The 20,411-nt window shown below is 35.7% G+C and overlaps 3 protein-coding genes across 8 annotated transcripts; 1 reads left to right on the top strand and 2 right to left on the bottom strand.

Annotated features, from left to right (window-relative positions):
* Positions 1-415: 415 nt before the first annotated feature.
* LOC139809427 (polypeptide N-acetylgalactosaminyltransferase 1) lies at positions 416-5,051 on the bottom strand. 4 transcript variants are annotated; one of them, XM_071772319.1, is made up of 12 exons: positions 4,923-5,051; positions 4,661-4,819; positions 3,181-3,540; positions 2,993-3,102; positions 2,742-2,922; positions 2,472-2,641; positions 2,209-2,376; positions 2,021-2,120; positions 1,488-1,897; positions 1,227-1,369; positions 870-1,136; positions 416-791 (listed from the first exon to the last, which is right to left on the bottom strand). In XM_071772319.1, exons 3-12 carry the CDS (start codon positions 3,306-3,308, stop codon positions 660-662), a joined length of 1,809 nt encoding a protein of 602 aa, XP_071628420.1. In that variant the 5' UTR covers positions 3,309-3,540; positions 4,661-4,819; positions 4,923-5,051; the 3' UTR covers positions 416-659. The 4 variants fall into 4 exon arrangements, with proteins under 4 accessions (XP_071628420.1, XP_071628419.1, XP_071628422.1 ...); XM_071772318.1 differs by having other exon boundaries at positions 4,909-5,047; XM_071772321.1 differs by lacking the exon at positions 4,661-4,819 and having other exon boundaries at positions 4,923-5,040.
* Positions 5,052-5,106: 55 nt separating this feature from the next.
* Positions 5,107-11,438, top strand: Sec31 (secretory 31). Of its 2 annotated transcripts, XM_071772313.1 has the most exons (15): positions 5,107-5,255; positions 5,534-5,736; positions 5,806-6,125; positions 6,229-6,332; positions 6,430-6,675; positions 6,745-7,023; positions 7,129-7,500; positions 7,612-7,732; positions 7,828-8,136; positions 8,222-9,333; positions 9,472-9,561; positions 10,015-10,083; positions 10,162-10,395; positions 10,517-10,588; positions 10,650-11,438. In XM_071772313.1, the coding sequence occupies exons 2-15, from the start codon at positions 5,534-5,536 to the stop codon at positions 10,836-10,838; spliced, it is 3,720 nt and encodes a 1,239-aa protein (XP_071628414.1). In that variant the 5' UTR covers positions 5,107-5,255; the 3' UTR covers positions 10,839-11,438. The 2 variants fall into 2 exon arrangements, with proteins under 2 accessions (XP_071628414.1, XP_071628415.1); XM_071772314.1 differs by lacking the exon at positions 9,472-9,561 and having other exon boundaries at positions 5,108-5,255.
* Positions 11,421-14,448, bottom strand: Ints10 (integrator complex subunit 10). 2 transcript variants are annotated; one of them, XM_071772317.1, is made up of 8 exons: positions 14,141-14,448; positions 13,868-13,935; positions 13,550-13,793; positions 12,970-13,477; positions 12,584-12,897; positions 12,314-12,478; positions 11,987-12,245; positions 11,421-11,739 (listed from the first exon to the last, which is right to left on the bottom strand). In XM_071772317.1, the coding sequence occupies exons 1-8, from the start codon at positions 14,336-14,338 to the stop codon at positions 11,600-11,602; spliced, it is 1,896 nt and encodes a 631-aa protein (XP_071628418.1). In that variant the 5' UTR covers positions 14,339-14,448; the 3' UTR covers positions 11,421-11,599. The 2 variants fall into 2 exon arrangements, with proteins under 2 accessions (XP_071628418.1, XP_071628417.1); XM_071772316.1 differs by having other exon boundaries at positions 11,421-11,766; positions 14,141-14,447.
* Between the last annotated feature and the right edge of the window lie 5,963 nt (positions 14,449-20,411).

Genomic DNA, 20,411 nt, shown 5'->3' with positions numbered 1-20,411 from the left:
AATGTCGATAGGAAGTCGTATAGCAAAACGATGCTCACGTACATGTATATACGATAATTATGGCATCGACGCACTCTTATTCTCGAAACGACCATTCATGTTCAGATTATTAACCGTGATCAAGCACAGTCATCTCATCCATTAGATTGCAAAACGAGATCCATTTACCAAGATGAAAAGACCGCACAAAGCAAAAAAAATATGTTTTTGTGCTCTTTTTTAAATATATGGACTATCTGTTGTAAAATACTGAATACAATTTTATAAAAGTACAGATTGCAATAAAGAAAAGGGAAGCAAGATCAAAATGAATAATAAACAAAATTAAGTTGCAAATTTAAAAGAATGAGAAAGTTTACAGGAAATTATAATTATAATAATTGAAGGATATGGAGAAAAAGTAATACAGATGATAAATAGTATCTATTATGTTTTATTACATAATAATTCAAGTCTTGTCATAGAACAAAGATATACGTCCTATTTAATTTCGTCAGTATAAAAGTAAAAAATATTAATTTTCCATTGAAATGATACCGCGACAATGAGAATTGCCGTGAAGTTGGTATAGCAGTAAAAACATACATTAGTTACTGATAGACTGATTACTCAGAAGGCATTGCCTTTTCTTTTCTTCGTTGCTAATAACATCGTGAATATCATTTCCAAGGAACTGGTTCTAAGATCCATTGTTGATCGAGATTCTTAGTACAAGCCGCTATTGTAGGCGTGTCATCGTCCGTTGTTGCCTGAAGACACATCTCGGAAGGCACGTGCAAAAATACTTTCGTCTAGAAATAATTATTGGTACTGTAAAAGTCGTTAAAAGAAGCATTATCGCAGCTGATACTTCATCAGAGATACGGTACTTGTTCATTATATTGCCATTTCTGCCTTTCACGACCGCTACATGCCATTATTTTCACTTTTGGCGTCTTTTGCTGCATATCTCGTTCCGGTGCGTCCAAACATACACTTTCATCAGTCATTATCACTCCGTTTTTGGTCATCACGAACATCTGACTGAGCATCGGCCGCGGTATGCATGAGTGTAGAACTGCGTTTCCTGAAGGTTGTGCATAAGAACCTTTCGCAGTCGGTCGCATAATGCATTTCTTTGTTGCAGCATGCACTATCTGACATGAATAAAATTATAACCGACTAATCTCATTTTAATTGAATGCTATTAAAAATATTATTACATTATACAATAAAATCAACAATACCCTGCCGAAGAATCGATCATCCGTAGGAAAGAAATGCTCCGGCCACACATTCTCCAAATACCACTCGAAACTTTTACACTGCAGTTTCTCGCGTAAAGCTAGTCTCGAACGAATTTGCTGCTTATATCTTAATCTAGCCGCCTCTAATAAAATTCAAGGTATAAGAATCTATTCGTCCATGAAATTAAAGATCTAACTGAATGGAAAAATAAATTCATAATGATGATAAAATGTATCATCCTTAATTAATAATAATCTCACCAGGATTGAACTTGAAATAGAACTCCGCCCATTGATCCATCCATACCAAAGCGACTCTGGCGAGATTGCCATACAAGATATCTCCGACGCCGCCCGGAAAAGTGTAAGGAGAAGATTTCCGAAAGAGATGCCCGACATGGGAACATGGGGCAATCTCGATACTGCCTCCGCATTGCCAAGCTCGGAACGACAGTTCCAAATTCTCGCCACCCCAGATTCGCATCTGATCATCGTAACTGCCCAATTTAAAGAAGTAATCTTTGTTTATTGAAAACAGCCCACCTGCCATTGCGGGCGTTCGGAACGGTTCAACAATGTTATCGCGTCTTTCCTTCAATAGACGACCGTTCAAAGTTAGCCAGCGAAAGTGTAAGTCCCAGTTGAATGCACCCCAGTGAAGCTCAAACGATCTACGAAATTACTAATTCTTAGAATACTAACTAGAAAGTGAATAACAAAAACAAAGTCTTAATCGTAAAAACTCTCTATCAAGATGTACTATCACAATGGTAAATATAAGAATGAATAATTACCTTGTATAACTGAAGGTATTATCGTTTATTATATCAATTACTGGAGCGACTATTCTTGTTGCATTTTTACTAACCACTTCAAGTAATGGCTCCAACCACCCTGCAAATATTATATCCAATAATAACATTGTGTATAACATCAAAAAGACTGTTCCAGAGGTTATTGTAAAATAATGGAGCTTACCTACCAACCGTACATTCGCAGTGAGCATCGAGAAAAGTGAGAACTTCACCTTTAGCATCGTCCGCACCCAAAATTCTCGCTTTTATCAATCCTATCCGTTCGTTAGATCGCAAAACTCTGGTGGGGACGTTCAAGTTTTTGACGTAATCATCCAAAGGATTTTTCAGGAATTCTAGCAATAAATGACAAGATTGTAGAGAGAAGATAAATTTGTTACAAATATGATAAAATTGAAATTATCTTGTAATTAATTTTATATTCACTTACCTCTTTCACTATTATCATCAACAAGAATAATCTCTTCTAACAGTTCTCTCGGAGATCTATTGATGACGCTATGTACTGTCCGTAATAGTGTACTCCAAGCTTCATTGTGAAATACTATAATGATTGATGTTTTTGGCAAATTACCTAAGTTTGCATACCGTGAAATACACCTGTAAAATATTTTTAATAGAATTGTTTAAGACATTTTAAGACAATTAAATTATATTAAAACTTTATCTGACAAAGAAATTAGACGATAAGCACTCTTACTTTTTCTTCCTAACATCGGGTAGAGATCGATTTAGTGGTATTTTATCGCTAGCCATTAAATTAAATCGGTTAATTTGGTACAACTGCTGCATCTTGTAAAAATCTTTTGGATGTATTACTACAGGTTCTCCATTTTTGCCTTCAAACGGCAGGGGGTTAAATAAATTTTGATTAATAACATCTAAAAGAAAAATTTGTTTCTATTCAGATTTTAACATTTCAACAGATTTGAATATAATTATATTTATTACCTTTCGTGATGTTTGGCATTTTCAAGGAATCTACTGAGTCTCCTATGTAATGACCAACTACTACATGAATTCCTCGATGATCAATGTAATCTTTCTGGTTTCCATGTGATCTATAACAGTTAGAAGTATTCTAAATTAAATCAGTACTTAAATCAGTTTAAATAAGAATTAATTATGTTAATTCATACCCCAAGTTATTTTGCAGATTGACGCTTTTCTCCCTGCTCCTAGACCAAATCAGAAACGTGCCTATAAATACAACGATCAAGAAAACGATCGTCGAAAGACGTCGTGATCGTCTTAATCTAGGCCACATTCTGCTGCTCGTTAATCCATAATATCAATCTTGGTCATATCCTCGACGCGTACTGGCAGAGGATCAGTTCAAGCACTGATCAGTTTCGGGACGTTCCACTTCATTTTATTTTACCAAGCTGCCTGAAATTATCACTCAGATCCGGCCTCTGTTATCTCGAGTTCTTCGTGATCGGTATAGGTCGGGTCATTGCGACAAAAAAAGAAGATTCCAAGAATTTCTGAACTGGACTCTGGAAGAAAGATTGTTTGTTATTGTTTTGCTTTTCAGAACTAACAACATTTTCATTCATTCAATATATTTTTCATATCGATAATATTTATATCAATTAAATTTACATAGCAAATTGAAGTTTGCATTGTATTAGTATATATATATATATATATATATATATATATATATATATATATATATATATCCTTTGTTGTGAACACCTCTTCAAAATTACGTATTGTGCACAGGGGGTCTATTAGACCCCAGTCACTTAATTGCTTATTACAGACGTACAATTCGTTATTTTGACTCAAACAGAATTGCTGGCTATTGTTCAAAGCTTCCAAATTAGGTCTAATAGGTTTCATTAATATCTTGCAACATAAAAGAATGATAAATGATATGTTAACTAAAGAAACCGAAAAATGGACTTTTTTCACTAAAAAATGTATAAAAAATTCAATTTTTAATATCTGTACGTATTGTACGTATTAGAAAAACGCGTTAGAAAAAACGCTGGGGTCTATTCGACCCCGTGTGCACAACAAAGGATATATATATATATATTTAAAATAACAAAAAATCAGCGTGCAGTTTACTGAGTGAGTTTGGAAAAAATATACAAAATTCACAGAATATTATTATTAGGCTACCAAAAAAGATCCAGCCCGGACTTTAAATAGCGATTTCTCTAATTGATTGTATATTACACCGTGTCCTGTTTCACTTATTACTGAATATATATTTATTTTATTTTATTATACTAATATAATAAAAATAATAAGTTTTTTATATTAATATAATTATATTACTGTAAAACAGTCAAGTTGCAAAGAACATCTATTATCTGAACATTTATTAGATAAATTTAGTATAGAAGGAAAAACAAAGCAAAGAGCTAATGTTATAACATTGAGAATAGATAATATAATGCGATATACATTTATACAATAATTGCTTTTGAGTCAAATCAATTCTGCAGCGTGTAAACAAATGCAAAAGCAAATAATTTGAAAATTTATACAACAAACAAAAGAAAAATTGCAGAATATACCACAATAATTGCTCACAATATCATGCAGAACAGCATTAAGTACAACTGTCTTGAACCCTTTATAGTCAATTAAGTTGTAACTCACTTTTAAGTGAAAGTAGATGTTGAGACGATCTTGAGACAATCAACAATTTATCGCAACGCAGTGTGGAAACCGGTGATGCAATGTCAGTGCATCATGCAATACCATAAACGTAGAGCTTCGGAACGAGAGAAAGAACGCCCGTACCGAGTGCAATTTACGCTGAAAAACGGTAGACAAGCGGACTTAAACGGACGCTCTATTAGCCAGCAACGTCATGAAAAGCGAATAACTAACAATACTAATATTACCTTGCTAATATTACCTCGCAGTGTCCCGAAGAATGCTCTAGCTCCCGTCAGTAGTGTCAGTAGCGGACTAGCGGAGACGAGTGCTCTGACGCCCGACGTTCGACGCCGAGGGATGTCGCCATTCGCCATTCGCCGCTCGCAGCAGCCGACGCGCGGAAACACGGGCACGCGGACGTAATGCGCCGACGGTGCCGACGGAGGGCGGCACCGCCGACGGGCTCGCGTGCAGCACGCCACGTTGGAAGCTTGACGGGTCGTCGCATCTCGCCGGAGTTCACCGGACCTCCCCGTCTGTCGTTTTGCCCGAGGAACTTCCCTGTTTACGCTCGCCCGAATTACGAGCCAAGGTGAGAACGCCGTTCGTTCGATCTCGACGAACGTCCCGACGATCGTGTATCGCGCGAACGACGACGGACGCAAGTCCCTGATGCGATCACCGTAACGTCGCCCGTATTTTTTGACACTGCATTTACGTGCAATTAATTGCTGTCGCTCGGCTCTTCCTGCTTCAGTGCCACTGTGTCACTCACGAATGAACTTCTCCTTTATAACTTGTTAAGACGTCCCACAAAATGTATGGAACATTAAGAGCTTCATCAAGTTTCTTTCTGACATTTGTATACAGATGAAAGTCAAGGAACTGCTGAAGACAGTGAACGTAGCATGGTCCCCGTCAGCTCAGCATCCCATCATGCTGGCTGCTGGGACAGCGGCGCAGCAGTTGGACGCCAGTTTCAGCACTTCTGCCAGTTTGGATTTGTACTCGCTGAATCTACAGCAGCCAGGATACGAGATGGAGCTTCAGGCCAGTGTGCCTAGCGATCATAGGTCAGTGACTTGCGTAAAATTAAATTTAATATCTCAGGCTGACTAATCAAGTGACATTTGTCAATCTAGATTTCACAAAATCATCTGGGAATCCTATGGGAATAATCCAGCAGGCATAATTGTCGGTGGTTGTGAGGATGGGACCATAAAGATCTATTCTGCTACAAAGTTATTGGCCAGGGAGAGTAATTGCCTGATAAACAGTCCTCACAGACATGCCGGTCCTGTCAGGGCATTGGATTTTAATCCCTTTCGAGAAGAAAATCAGCTGGCTACAGGCGCGACGGAAAGCGAGATCTTTATTTGGGATATTAATACAAACACGCCAACAACCCTTTCTCGAAGCCAGCAGTCAGAAGACGTTCAGCATATTGCATGGAACAAACAAGGTTTTTATATCAAATTATGCTCAAGGAAATTGCATGCCGAAACTAATTATTTATACAAATCTGATCTATTGATAATCAATATAATTCTTATTTCATTTTACAGCACATTTAAAAGACATTCTTGCTTCCACATTTTCCCAATGCTGCGTTATATGGAATGTGAAAGAAAAAAAGCCGATATTTAAACTGACAGATGCAAATACAAGGGTACAACTTTTTCCATTTTGATACTGCGATAGAATACGCGGTAAAATACTTCTCTGTTTAGAAAAGATCTCAATTGGTATGTTTCAATTATATGTAGGTACGCTGGAAAATTGCCCAGTGGCACCCAGATATTGGAACGCAATTGTGTTTAGCATCTGAAGATGATCAAACACCTATCATTGAATTATGGGATGTAAGAGTTCCAACATCGCCTTTAAAAACTCTACAAGGTCATCAGCGTGGCGTTCTTTCAATCGCATGGAATCCACAGGATGCTGACTTACTCTTGAGTTGTGCTAAAGATAACAGAATCTTGTGTTGGAATCCCAACTCAAATGCATTGGTACATAATGTTTCCTACTACGCATTTCAACAAATTAGTGAAATTTTAAGTATTATTTTTTAATGACAGAATGGTGAGGTGATTTGTGAGTTAGCCCAAACAGCTCAATGGAACTTTGATGTGTCTTGGTGTCCAAGAAATCCAGGATTAATTGTTGGCAGTAGTTTTGATGGTCATGCTGTTGTCTATTCTTTATTAGGTGGACAACAGCAAGAGACAGCCAACAAAATTGCGGATTCATTCCCAGGAGTGGATCCTTTCACCCAATCTACAGTACAAACAGGAACGACGGCAGTATTAACGAAAGCTCCTAAGTGGTTGAAAAGGCCATTTGGAGCATCATTTGGAGTAAGTTTTTAATTTTGCTTTATATTATATTAACTATTTGTTAAACAGAAAATACTCTTTTGTAATAAAATACAAATTATTTTATAAAAATAATACCGTTTTCAGTTTGGTGGTAAATTAGTGATTTTCGAAAATCAGCCTGCTGATCCGAATATAGCAAACAAGAAAGCGAGTAGAAAGGTTATTATATCACAAGTAATTATACAACCCAGTCTTATTCAACGTTCCAACAAACTAAAAGCAACGCTGGAGACTAAGCAATTCAGTGACTTTTGTACGGAAAAGATGGATAAGTCTCCAGATGAACATACCAAGAAAATCTGGAGATGTGTACGTGCTTACTTTGATGAAAATGTGACAAAGAGTATATTGGAGTTGTTGGGTTACAATACCGAGACAATGAATAATAAGCTGAATCAGTTTGTGCCTCAGGATGATATAAATAATATTGTAGAGGGTGTCTCTAATCTTAATAATGTAAGGTTTTGACTGATTTACATCGCGCTTTTGCTTATGTCGTCTACTTTTGCTATAATATATTTTGGCTGTCAAACTATTTTAGTTTTAATTGTGTTTTTTATTTGACAGGTATTAAATGGTAATGTTATGGTCGGTAGTACTGTCTTTGATCCTATTGCACAAGAGCAAAGTAAACAAGTACCGGCAAATAAGCCTGCAGATAGTACTTACATCATAAATACTTCTGATGGTAATTAACACATATATTGATGACATCAATACTGTGGCAAAACAAATTTATAAACGATTTACGTTTGTATTTTTTTTTTTTTTTTTTTTTTTTAGATGAAGATGGTCTTATCACTCAAGCCATTCTCTTAGGAAATATTGAGGCCGCTGTATCTTTGTGTTTTGCTAGCAAAAGGTACGCCGACGCTATAATTCTTTCGATGGCTGCTGGTCCTGATCTACTAGCACGTACCCAATACAAATACTTTTTGGAGCACTCTAGTGCATTAAATTCTCTCATCAATTCATTAGTTAGTGAAAATTGGGCTGAAGTTATTAAGAACAGCGATATAAAGTGTTGGAAGGAAGCACTAGTTGGTATATTTACACATTCCACTACTCAAGAAGAGCGATCTGCCTTGTGTGGTAAGAATACAATAAACTGTTACAACAATAATTTGTTATTATCATTTACTGTCTTCACGTTTACAATATGAATTGTGTATAACAGATATGCTTGGTGATCGCTTGGTGCTATGTGAAAATCCCGTTCTTAAAAAGCAAGCACAAATTTGTTACATTTGCTCTGGCAATTTGAATAAATTAATTGAAGTGTCTGATGCTGATATTCAAGAAGTGGTAGAACTGATCGTAATAATGCAAAAAGCTTTGGAACTCCATCAAGGTATCAGAGAAGTTCCGATAGAGGATAAAATTGCCACTGTGCTGTCTCAGTACGCTGAGATGCTGGCGGCAGAAGGGGATCTAGAAGCTGCCTTGAATTATCTTGGGAACAGTCAAGAGCAAAGAATTTCGATGCTGCGAGATCGTTTGTGCAAAGCTTTAAGTTACATGCAAGAACAGAGGCATGTTACAAAACCTGCAGCTCAGAATTACTATTATGAACAGCCACGAAGAGTGTCGCAAGGTCTGCTGCAGCAGCCATTACAGCAAACAGCACCTTCAGTCCAGAATTGGAACACGACTCCACTAAAGCAAACTTATGGAGCTCCTACAAATCAGTTATCTCAGCCGTCTCAGCCATCTCAGCCGTATGGAATGCCCCCTCCTCCCCTTCCTCAAGCGCAATCTACAATTTACGATCAATATTCTACATCACACCCGTACAATCAAATCCCAGCTCAGCCTCTTCCTCCGCCTCCACCGACATCCAGTTCTAACTTGAGTGGCTCAAGACCATCCAGCGTTGGACCGCAATCGAGAACGAAATATTTGATAGATCCTTCTGTGCAATCCACTCCGCCATATGGTCAGAGCAATTTTCCATCGTCAAATCCATCGTACAATTCTCAGCAAATCCCACCTGTTCCTGGCTACCCTCAGCAAAATTCGTATCAACCTCAGGTTCCTGTGCCGGGTAACGTCTATCCCAATCAACCGCCAAGTTTTATGAATACTCCTAAAGAACCGGAACCGTACAAGCCGCTTCAGCCGAACATAATGTCGCCGTTGCAAAATGTGCCACAGACCCAAATGTACGATTCTATTAGATCGCAGCCTACTTCTCAAACGCAAACATACGGGAGTGAAAATGCGTATCAAATGCCGCCGCAATCGTCTGGATGGAACGATCCGCCCATTGCGAAAAGTTCCAGACCACAGGTAAATTATAATCTTGAGTTTACAACGTTTAGTTCCTATTAATAGCTCCTATTCGTGTTATTTCCTTGTCTTTCGATCGAATAAATCTCTTACGTTTAGATACTGATATATGTATATATTCGTTATAAAATCATATAGCCAGTACTAGCACTATACAACGAAATGTCTGCGGAACATTCTGGTACTAAGAAGTGGAAGGCAAAACATTCAAAGGGTGTAGACGTTAAGGTAGTCGGTTTCATATGTCGAGAATGCTATATCTACAATGTTTCGTGTAATTGTATAATATATTATCATTAGTGTTTACCTCTGCATTCCCATATTTAATAGAATTAATATAACTGATTATGATGTAATCTTTTATTTGTGTGATATGAACTAATAATGCGTGTTATACGAAAGAAAAACTGCTTTACATTTTGAAACTGGTATCACGCAGATTATTATTATTTATATATATCTTACACGACATAAATTTTATAAACGTAAAGAACTTTTCATACATTTGATTGATGTTATCATCACTTTAAATATCAAAGTGAATTTGTGGAGCTTTATTGTCTGGAAGCTTTTATTTATTTCCATAGTGCCATAAATGCGTCATCAATCACCACTGCAAAGTGGCTGAAAAGTTTATAGTAAGAATGCATTACTAAAAATGAATTATTCATATTTTTCCAGCCGAAGACAGATTATCAACCACAAAATCCAATAATGCATCCATTGCAAACTAATCAACCAGAACCGAGTGTAAGCTTTACATCTAATTTCTGTATACGCATTCGTATGGATGCATTTATGATTTATACTTTGACATATTTTTTTTAGCCATTACCTCAAGACAATTTCTATCAAGAACCTCCCCTTTATAATTCGCAATTCAGGCAAGGTGTGTCGAATACGGTACCATTTAACAAACCAATTGAACCGTTACAACCTGCAATGCCCGCGAGGGTGGCGGAACCTGAGAAACCTAAAGCACCTATACCCGAGCAACATATTCATTTAAAAACAATATTAGATGAATTAAAAAATCAATGCTATGAAACTGCGAAGAATCCGGTAAATACTTGATTTTAAAAATATTATATATGTAACAATATCTACATAATACATTATTTTATATATATAATTTGTTTTTTTTTTACTGTTTAAGACATTTGTATTCGTATTTTCTTTCTAGCAAATCAAAAGGAAGATAGAAGATGTGTCAAAGAAATTGGAAATGTTATACGATTGCCTTAGAGAGAATAAGGTAAGTCAGTTGTAACGTTATTGTACATTGTGTGCATCTGAAACAAATTATCTTTTTTCAGTTATCTCAGAATACCTTGCAAGGCTTACATCAGATATCACAGATGATTCAAAATGGCAATTATACAGGCGGATTAGACTTACATACGCAATTAGTGTCAGGACCAGATTTTAGTCAAATAGCTTCCTTTATGCCTGGAATTAAAGTATTACTTCTAAGTGCCCTTCAATTGAGCGTTTACATTAGATAGAATGCCCAAAAATCTAAATTGTTTATATATTCATTATGAATTTTTATAATTCTAAACAGCCTTAACAAGAGAATTATTTGTTATATTAACTTTGTATAATAATCTCGATAGTGAGTAATTAATAATGTAGCATATAATTATACCCATAATCAATTACGCATTATTTGTTAATCAAATTTCATAAACTTTGCTTTGAAAATTATATTTTATTAATTATCAATTATAAGAGTAATTTTATTATTCTTTTTTTAGTTATTAATCCTATTATTAAAGATATATATTTGTAAGAAATTAAGATATTTACAGAAGACGTCCATATAAAAAGATTTAAAGGCAAAATGTTAAGACTTTTGGATACTCGCCGCTTCTGTTTTTTGTTTGATGACGTCAGAAATGACGAGTACCCGGGAGCCTTAAGAAAAATCTTGTTTTAATCATATGTATATATAATTATAATATTAAAATCTATTATATGAGAAAATTGAATATTTGTTTTTTATAAATCTTAAAAATTGTGGTCTTTGTGTTCAATATATATATTTAACCTGTAAAATGGGATTTTGCAATAAATAAAAATAAACGTTCTTTAATTGTATAAAATTGTATATTATACTTTATAAAATCTGTATAAATAATTTATAAAGTATCACGTGATTATATTGAGTTAAATCAAACTCAGGAACAAACTATGTTACGGGCGTTGGAAACTGTTTCAAAAAATTTGATGTAAAAATATTGTTGTGTATAGTGAGACTTAAAATTTATTGGATGATCAAGCTATGTAGAATGGCGCCTTGCTCGTTAATGATAAATTTTTGTAACAATTCATCTAAAGGGTCGATACCATCCCGTGCGGCTTGTCGACGCATGGCTTGTTTCAATTCCTCGCGTACTCCTTTATCTGCACCGCGGGTTGTAATGCGACGATCTAGAATAATTCTCATATACTACGTTTACGCGAGCGTTACTTTCGTAGTAACTTACGATAATTCCTTCGCGTAAACGGGATTTTGTAGTAACTTGTGATAATTTACTCCGCGTAAACGTGTGATATATCGTAAGTTACTACAGAAGTAACGCTTGCGTAAACGTAGTAATCTCTTTTATTTCTATAAGTAAAGTATTATATTAAAGAAAGTTATATATACTTTGAATAATCCCCGTTCCTGATGTTATGTCCAGCGATACCCCTCCGCCATGTTCAGTCCATAAATACGTTAATTCTTCTAAAATATCTACACATATTATATACCCTTGGAACAATGGATAAGAAAAATTTCCACGATTGAGAATTCGTTCTATCACTGTAGTTAAAGTACTAGCTTCTTGTGGCCAATCTATCTGCATAAGGACCAATGCATGTCCAATAGCCAAGTCCCCAATGTTTCCGGGCAAAGAAAAATTTTCCTGAAGTCAAATCAATCATATATTTACCAATATTATAGGATATTATGACCAAAAAAAAGAATGATTACCTTTATAGCTAAAAGAAGCAATCTGCAACAATATTGTAGAATAGGGAAACGGGCGAGAGTCAAATAATGTAAATGTCTCATGCTTGGAACTGTCAGATTGTGAGATACTTTGCCTGATGCAGTGGGTAACGAGTTTACTACCAGAATAATATATTCCAACATACTCTAGAAGAAAGATTATTTAATAGCTTCAAAAAAGAAAGATTGAAAATACTAGGGGACACCCTATATAATTGATTAAGGTTCAATGAAAATATAATCACAGCGCACCTTATAATCTTTCAAGAAGAAACATGTACTGGCTGACCGAAGATTAGAGGCTAAATTACCCCCTTCTGTTAATCTGGCCAACACTTCATGATGTAAACCTTTATACACTGCTAAATCCGTTAAGAAAAGATTCAGCCAATTATCTAGCCGTAATTGTTGATTCAATTTGGTTATCTCTCTTTGAAGATAGTCACTACTGTGTAACAAGTCCCATAATTTTACTGCCACTGCTAGGCCACTGCCATTGTAATCGCTGTCACTGGTTATTATTACGCCAGCATTATCATCTCGCTTTCGCTTTTTCAATTTGGATTCTGGTTCATGAAATTTAAGATATATAAGTATAAAATTTAATTATCCAAATAATCATAAACATAATATTTTACCTGCCGAGGAATATACTCCTTCCCCAAATGCTTCTACAAGACAATACGTTGTCTCTTCATTAGAAATAAGACCGTTATGCTCGTTCAGTATTCTTAATAATACTACAATTGTACACATCAATAATTGCCTGACAATAGGCTCGTCGCACAGACCAGTGCTATGTGCAATCGCATACTGTTGCAGTCTATCGCTGTATGTTTCGCGATTCCAAGGCATAGCAAATAAACTGCTCAATTCCCATCCTAATTTCTTGCCTATTAGCTCCACGATTTGGAAAAGTCTGTCCCATGGATTTTGAATTTGCGTGTCTTGTGGCTGCTGTATGTACGCTAAATAAAATTCTACAGCCTTACATAACAATCGTAAGCTGAGACGAGCATTCAATTCTACTACAGCACCACCAAGCAGTGGCAATGCGTCGCATGCCAATAATCTTCTGAAACCATTCACAGCTCGGCCTGGATGACTGTGTTTCTCCGCAGTTAACAGAGTTTCCACCAAACGTGGCTAAAACAATAACGCAAATAAGTATCGCCTAAAAATCAAAGCATCCTCTCATTCATAATTCAAGATACATACTCCATGAGTCGCTATGGTTTGAGGAAACTTGCGCAGTAGCAATAGCAATAATTTGCAATGTTCCATCGTGTCTTCGCTATGATCCGCTGTCATTACGAGCAGCCTATGTTGTAGATCCTGCGGGATATGTTGAAACATCTGGCACAAAAATTCAGCCTCGCTGTCGCACTGTTCTAAGCGAAGACACGTCGTTATCGTTTCTATCTCTTTCCATATATCGCGATCGTCCGGAAAATTTTGGAATCTGTGCTTACGTTTAAGAAAAGATTAAAAGAAAGTCTTATATGTACATAAATTTCAATAGTGATCGATACTCACATCTCGCTAAAGCATTTCGCTGCCTCTTTCACATTTTTTGACAATTTCTCGATACGATATGCCTCAAACTGAAAGCAGAAAAGATTGAAATCAGTACCTATATGATCATTACAGAGACAAACCTTGATTCAAATCCAGTTATTGAAAATTATGACAATACTCTTCGGAAATTACTTCGTATAAAAAAAAGTAGAGGAAAAAAATATAAAGTAAATATATAAAATAAAGAAGCAAAGAGATCAAGTATATGTACAATGACGAGCCGGTACTAACCTGAACTTTCGCGCTATGCGGAAATAATGATTTTGCGGTAATTAGCCAAGATTTAGCGGCATAAATATCGCTCGGTAGTGCCTGCTTAGCTCTCATTATTAAATAATCTTCTTTGGATAACTGATTGTCCGTACTGGACGATACTGATTTTTCCAACATAATGCAATATGTATTGTATCTTTGACGTGCAATGTGCATACAGCTGGCATATGACACAGACAGCTGTGTTTTTTCGCGTTCTCTGTTATTCTCTGCGTGCTGTGAGTGCGTGTCACTGCGTCAACTGCGTGTATACATACATTTTATACGTAAATATAACAAATAATTCGTAGATGGCACTAAATGATTTATCAGCGAACGCTTGATTACGAATGCCGAGCGAGCGTACCTACTGTTGTTAATTCTTAAATCTTCTTTAAAAAAAATACATGTTTAGTGTCCTTATTAAAGAATTGTTTGTCATTTTATCAATACTGACAAGGATTGAAGATTAGTTATGTTCGAAATTGTTAGCTCTACAGCTAAATTACGTGCGTAACTTGTGAAAACATTCTCGGTGCATGATAATGCCACTCGGCAGGCACACGTTATATTCCCAGGAAGATTTCCGTAGTCGGAAAATCAGTATTCTGGGATATCGCCATTGCGTAACACGGCCAAGAAATCATTACATTCTTTTCTCTACATAAATAAAATAACAGAAAAAAATGATCGTTTATTAATCGCCATCTATAAGAATATATCCTGTAAAATAATGTTTCTATATTAATATCATCCCTTACAGAAGTTTAATAGTGCGATTATTTGGCTAGTGATTATAATTACTTATTTTCAGCATTAAAAGCATTAAAAACAGTTCTTTTAATACTGAAAATAAGTAATTAATCACTAGCCAAATAATTACAGTAATTATATTTTTTATATATGTCACATTGTATAGTTAACAAATAAATATAACTAAAATGGATCTAATCTAATCTAGTTTAAAACTATTTTTTATTTTTGTAGAATTATTTGCAAAAATATATACAGTTTAAAGAAATTAATCAATTTACCAAAATCAATCATCAATTTATATTAATTCACATTGATCATCTATGAAAAAGATTCGTGTAAACATAATTTATATTATAGGTGTAATCTTGAAATTTACCACACAACTCTGCGGTAAAGTGTCAATTACCGGAGTGTCATTACTCGCCAGGCGATCCGCGTCAATCTGACGGCTCAGAGACCAACGACAATTTTTCTTGAGATTTTCCAGTCGGGATCGGCGCGACCGGCAACAAAGGCGTAATTTTGCAAATCCTCTGAGCGATATGGAACGTCCGCGCTGGCGCGCGCGCGGACGGGAGCCCCCGAGTAGTTCCATTTATAAAGATATAACAGCGGCCAAATCCGCTTACTCCGCGATTCCGCTATGAACCACCCACGGTGGGCGAAAAGCTCCCTTAAGTGGTTATGGCGCTTTGGCTTTGTATCCGACGGCTTTCCGACGGCTCGGCTTAAGTACCGGAAATAAAGCCCCATCGGCCGCGGCCCGGCGCTCGATTTATGCGCGAGAATGGAGAACCGAGATCGAGCTCTTCTCCTCGCGCTGGGAGTCTGCGAGGGCCACGGTGATCCATCATATCGATCGTCCATCGAGGCCGACCCCTGACGATGTTTCGCATGGTCGCGCGCTACGCCTTGGCGTAGAATTTTTAGAACGGGACGGCCTTTCGAACGAAACGCAAAACTTTTCGGGCGACTCTTACTTTACAGTTTGCACTGATTGCGAGAAAGAAAATAGTTCTGGCTATTAACTATAATGTAACAATTCCGAAATATTATTTTTAAGTAGCCCCACAAATAGTTTTATAAAATCATAAGAGAATGAAAGTAGTACTGAGAACACTGAGAACTATCAAGATATCACGGCAATAAATGTAACGTGACTTAATGTTTGAGTTTGTATTATAATTATGGTAAGAAATTATTAATAGAATTATGTTGATGTAGCTTGTTAGCATTCTATTAATTATATAGATAAACTATTAAATGAAATAATAACATAATGTAAAGTTATATAGGCTCAATATAATAGATGCATGCCGATGTATCTGCAAGATATATACAACCGCGCGTATTATCATTCTTTTAAATATGATCGTAGAATTTTTTTCACGTAAATCGAAATTGTAGTCAATCATATAAAGAAAAAAATTTGTTTAATTATTTGAATACATTGACTTAATGACGAGAACAATAATGAGAAAAGATTCAATGGTTCAAATATGTTAATTTAATAATGAAAAAGAAAAAAGAAATATGAGCAGTTTTGTAAAATAATTTCGCAATTGCACCCTTCTTCTTAATCAGCGATTAAAACTTAAAACTTATAACAAACGATATTATCCCAGTAATAAACAAACTGCCTGCAATATATGACTACAGGCTGATAGCAGATATTTGTTCAGATATCGCAACGGATCCGGTATCATCTCTGTCTGCATTAAACTCATGCCTTATTGTGCTGGAAGAGTGTGCCCGTCATAATCTGACAGCAGATTGTCGTCAAAAATTCAACAGAATTTTTCATTTCATAAACATTATTCCTACATAGCCCGGCCCAAATATGTCAAGAATAGACTTTGAAAATATCTGCCGCAAATGTTGCCGATAGAATGCCAGCAGAAATATAACAACTCAAATTTTGCTAAAAGAATGTAATGGCAGTTTGATCGTAGAAAGTGAACAAAATCTACCATTAAAAATTTTAATGCTGTATTTCATTTAAATGTTTAAAGAATGAACAGATTTTACTCGGTTTTTGCCAACAATCTGCTGTCAGATTATATCGGGAGGCTCTATCGGCAAAACACGAGTTTAATGCGGACACAGGATACCGGATACCGGAACCGTTGCGATATCAGAACAAATATCTGCTATCATCCTGTAGTCATATATTGCAAAAATAAAAAAATACAATTTTTGTAAAAAAAAAATGGTAGTCAACGTTACCAGTTCAGCCAGCCCTGGTGCTGCAAGCACCTAAACCTAAACCATTACCTGACTTTTTAAATTATTACGTGATCGAGTATATTAGTTAGTATGTGAACCGTCGGGTAAAATCACCGACTTACTATTAAAACTGAGATCGTGGAAAGCTGAATTTACGTCGGGTAAAACCACCGACTTACCATTGAAACTGAGATCGTGGAAAGCCGAATTTAAGAACTATTACTACTATAATAATATTAATTGAACACAATAATGGTGAATATAACTAGTGGAAATGGAACAAGGAAACTGCTTTTTCACTCGATTTTTACTGTAATATGTACAGAGTATAGTATTGCAATTGAGGATGATCGAGATTAAATACAATTATGATCAATACACAATATGGTCGGACCGACACAGAATTGTTACCAATATCTATATCCAATTGTGATCGATACGTAATCGATTCAACAACGGTTGTCCTCAATCGCAATGCTATATTTGATTTCTTTTGAATATTATCACCGGTTTTTATTTGTTTCACATAATGCATATTGCAGTAAAAACCGAATGAAGAAACAATTTCCTAATTATATAATGATGAATTATATGATTTTATTAGTCTTATAAGATACAGGTAAAGGTAAAGGTAAAGATGACACTTTTCTGACTAGTATCAGATTACCAGATCCTTAGAAACAATATTCACAGTCCGAGCGTATACTCAAGACCGTCCGAATGTCTGGACAGTCTTAAGACTACCATCCCCAGCAAGTAAAATGACCATACAACATTTCGAGTGTATGACGAGAACGATCTTGAGTACAAGATCGGACCATGAGTTCTACCTTATAGGATCCAAAGTATCCATCTATGCCCCATCCTTATATAAGAATCATTACAAAACAACTGCTATCGAGAATTAAGGAAACTTTTTGTAAATTTTATTTTTCCGAAATGGAGCTAATAGTAAAATTAAACTAAATAATAAAACTTAGTTAATATTAAAGATATAAAGTTATCCAATTATTTGCAAGATTTTCGACTAAAATATTATAAATTCTAATATAAATGTATAACATAAATTTTGCAAACAACTTAAATAATCGCAAAGATACAAGGTGAAAGGCACCAAGCGGCCGATAATTAAACTAAAGTGTGTGACTCTTCATGAGTTTGTATAACAATCTGATATCGCAACAGAGCAACAGATCTGGTATATTATAATGAATATAATGATATAATCTGTGTCCACATTAAGTTTTTTACACAGGTACAAGTTTTTGCGAGGCAATAGCGATAGCGATAGCGACAAAATTTTCAACCTATCGGAAGCCATGCATCAATGGCGTAGCTTTGTCGGCAATTTTATCGCTACCCAGGTAGCACATACACGTTTCAGAAATGTTTTATAAGCGTTTTTTCGAAACGTTTTATAACCGATTTCTAGAAACGTTTCTCATGAATAAATATGTCCATTCGAAAAGCGTTCGATGGAACGTTTCTTTTCCAATAAAATTTATTGGAAAATATATAGCTTAAATATAGTTAAATATATAGTTTAAAAACCTCTTATTATAAAAACGTTTTGTTTTAATAATAAAGACTTTTTCTCCCGACTGCTCCCTCACAACCTTCGGTTGGCGAAGACGAGGGAGTATGCGTTTCACCGGGCCGAACCTTTGTTACCTTAGTTCTCGATAACTACAACATACTTTGATATGTGCTTCCGTATATAAGTTTCTTATTGATCAAGCAAGGTTTATAGCGTATAATTATTATCATTAATCGTTGTGTTAAATAAAAAGAAAAAGCGAAAAAACGATATATTACATTTATATGTTCTCTTTATTGGCTATCGACTAAGTTACAAAGGAAATTGATTAACCAATGACATGCATCCGCATGGGGAATTTTAGTGATTTCTAGTTGCCTCTATGTTGGGCTCCGGCAGAACGTACAGCTTTTCTATTCATCGCTGCACGCTTATTGGATATCGCGCGTCGTGCACGACGTTATCGCGCGCGCTAGCTGCTCTATTGGTCACATGTCCATATTTGGCCGATAGTTAGGGCATAGTATAACTAGTACTGTCACTTAACCCTTTTTTGTGGTTTGCGTATCGCCATTTTCGATGGTGCCAATCAGAGAATTTATGTATATGTGGTAATGCAAAGTTGGTGTGACGCCACAGCGCTCAAATTTTCGGTGAAATATAGTGGGTATTTACGTTTAGCAATCGGATTAATCACAATCATATCAACCGACTAGTATCGTAAAAATTAAAAATTCGTTAATCAGTGCAAATCAGTGTGTCGCCAAAATGAATAAAAGAAAAGTTATAAAATTCGCAGTGTTCGAGACTGTCAAACTACGAGCAAAAACTCAAATTGTTATTTCTTTACTTTCCCTAAGGGTGACGAAAGGTTTGTACATGTCAAGACTTTGTATGTACATACCAATTTACAACCAATGTATTTAATTTATATAAAACCTCTGTTAATCTGGTTGATCGTATTCCGAATAGCCACACAAATTTTGAAAATGCATCTGCGACTACAAAAATATAACGATATCTTTTTTTAGTTGAAGGCTGTGGTCCAAAATGATCAATATAATTTTTGATAGAATTGTAAGGAAAAGTATAGTATATAATCGGGTACCACATTTTTCTTATTTTTATTTTTCATTAAATCAAAGAAAGAGTATACATAGGCCAACCTAGGAACGCAGCCTATTGGTCGACCGGTACTTCTATTTCTTCGTGACAGGTGCTGCTATCCTTGGTTAAATCGTGTTATTAATTGTGTTAATGCCCACGTGCACACGATATTTTTTTTAAGGAAACGTGTAAAGTTTTCGAACCAGATAATCGATATCGGGGCAATAATAAAACGAGCCGTCGTAGACTCTTTCTACACAGAGCATCTGTATAGAAAAATTCGGTAAGTGCAGCATTGCATTCTGTACGTGTTAGAGAGTATATCGCACTAATTTTGATCTTTACTTTGTACGGCGAAATGTACAACCGCCGTGTTTATTATTCTTCTCGTATTAAGGCAAAACCGAGTAGGGAAGACCGGGGCTAGAGGACACACGAATAAGTTGTCATAAAGCTTATACTTCACTTAATAGATGAAGTGGCATATTCTTCTCTATAATATAGGTTGCTCCTATTGTGCTAGTTGGGTGTACGAAATAGCTCGTTTCAAAAACATCGCCCGTGATATTTACGAGCATTTTTTTAAAATTGGACGTGGTAAATAAACTATTCTTACCTCTATTT

This window comes from Temnothorax longispinosus, chromosome 3 (assembly GCF_030848805.1).
Source record: "Temnothorax longispinosus isolate EJ_2023e chromosome 3, Tlon_JGU_v1, whole genome shotgun sequence".
Taxonomy (NCBI): Eukaryota; Metazoa; Arthropoda; class Insecta; order Hymenoptera; family Formicidae; genus Temnothorax; species Temnothorax longispinosus.
The sequence above is the reverse complement of the archived record's forward strand: the minus strand, read 5'-3'. Positions and strand labels throughout refer to the sequence as shown.

Coding starts and splice junctions, on each gene's coding strand:
- Ints10 (XM_071772316.1), bottom strand. CDS start 14,338: ATGCACATTGCACGTCAAAGATACAATACATATTGCATTATGTTGGAA. Junction 12,898..12,969: donor AGGAGTATATTCCTCGGCAG/GTAAAATATTAT, acceptor TTCATGAACCAG/AATCCAAATTGAAAAAGCGA. Junction 11,767..11,986: donor AGGAACGGGGATTATTCAAA/GTATATATAACT, acceptor GAATTATTCTAG/ATCGTCGCATTACAACCCGC.
- LOC139809427 (XM_071772319.1), bottom strand. CDS start 3,308: ATGTGGCCTAGATTAAGACGATCACGACGTCTTTCGACGATCGTTTTC. Junction 2,642..2,741: donor CCCGATGTTAGGAAGAAAAA/GTAAGAGTGCTT, acceptor AATATTTTACAG/GTGTATTTCACGGTATGCAA. Junction 792..869: donor AATGGCAATATAATGAACAA/GTACCGTATCTC, acceptor AATTATTTCTAG/ACGAAAGTATTTTTGCACGT.
- Sec31 (XM_071772313.1), top strand. CDS start 5,534: ATGAAAGTCAAGGAACTGCTGAAGACAGTGAACGTAGCATGGTCCCCG. Junction 10,396..10,516: donor ATGAAACTGCGAAGAATCCG/GTAAATACTTGA, acceptor TTTTCTTTCTAG/CAAATCAAAAGGAAGATAGA. Junction 10,589..10,649: donor ATTGCCTTAGAGAGAATAAG/GTAAGTCAGTTG, acceptor ATCTTTTTTCAG/TTATCTCAGAATACCTTGCA.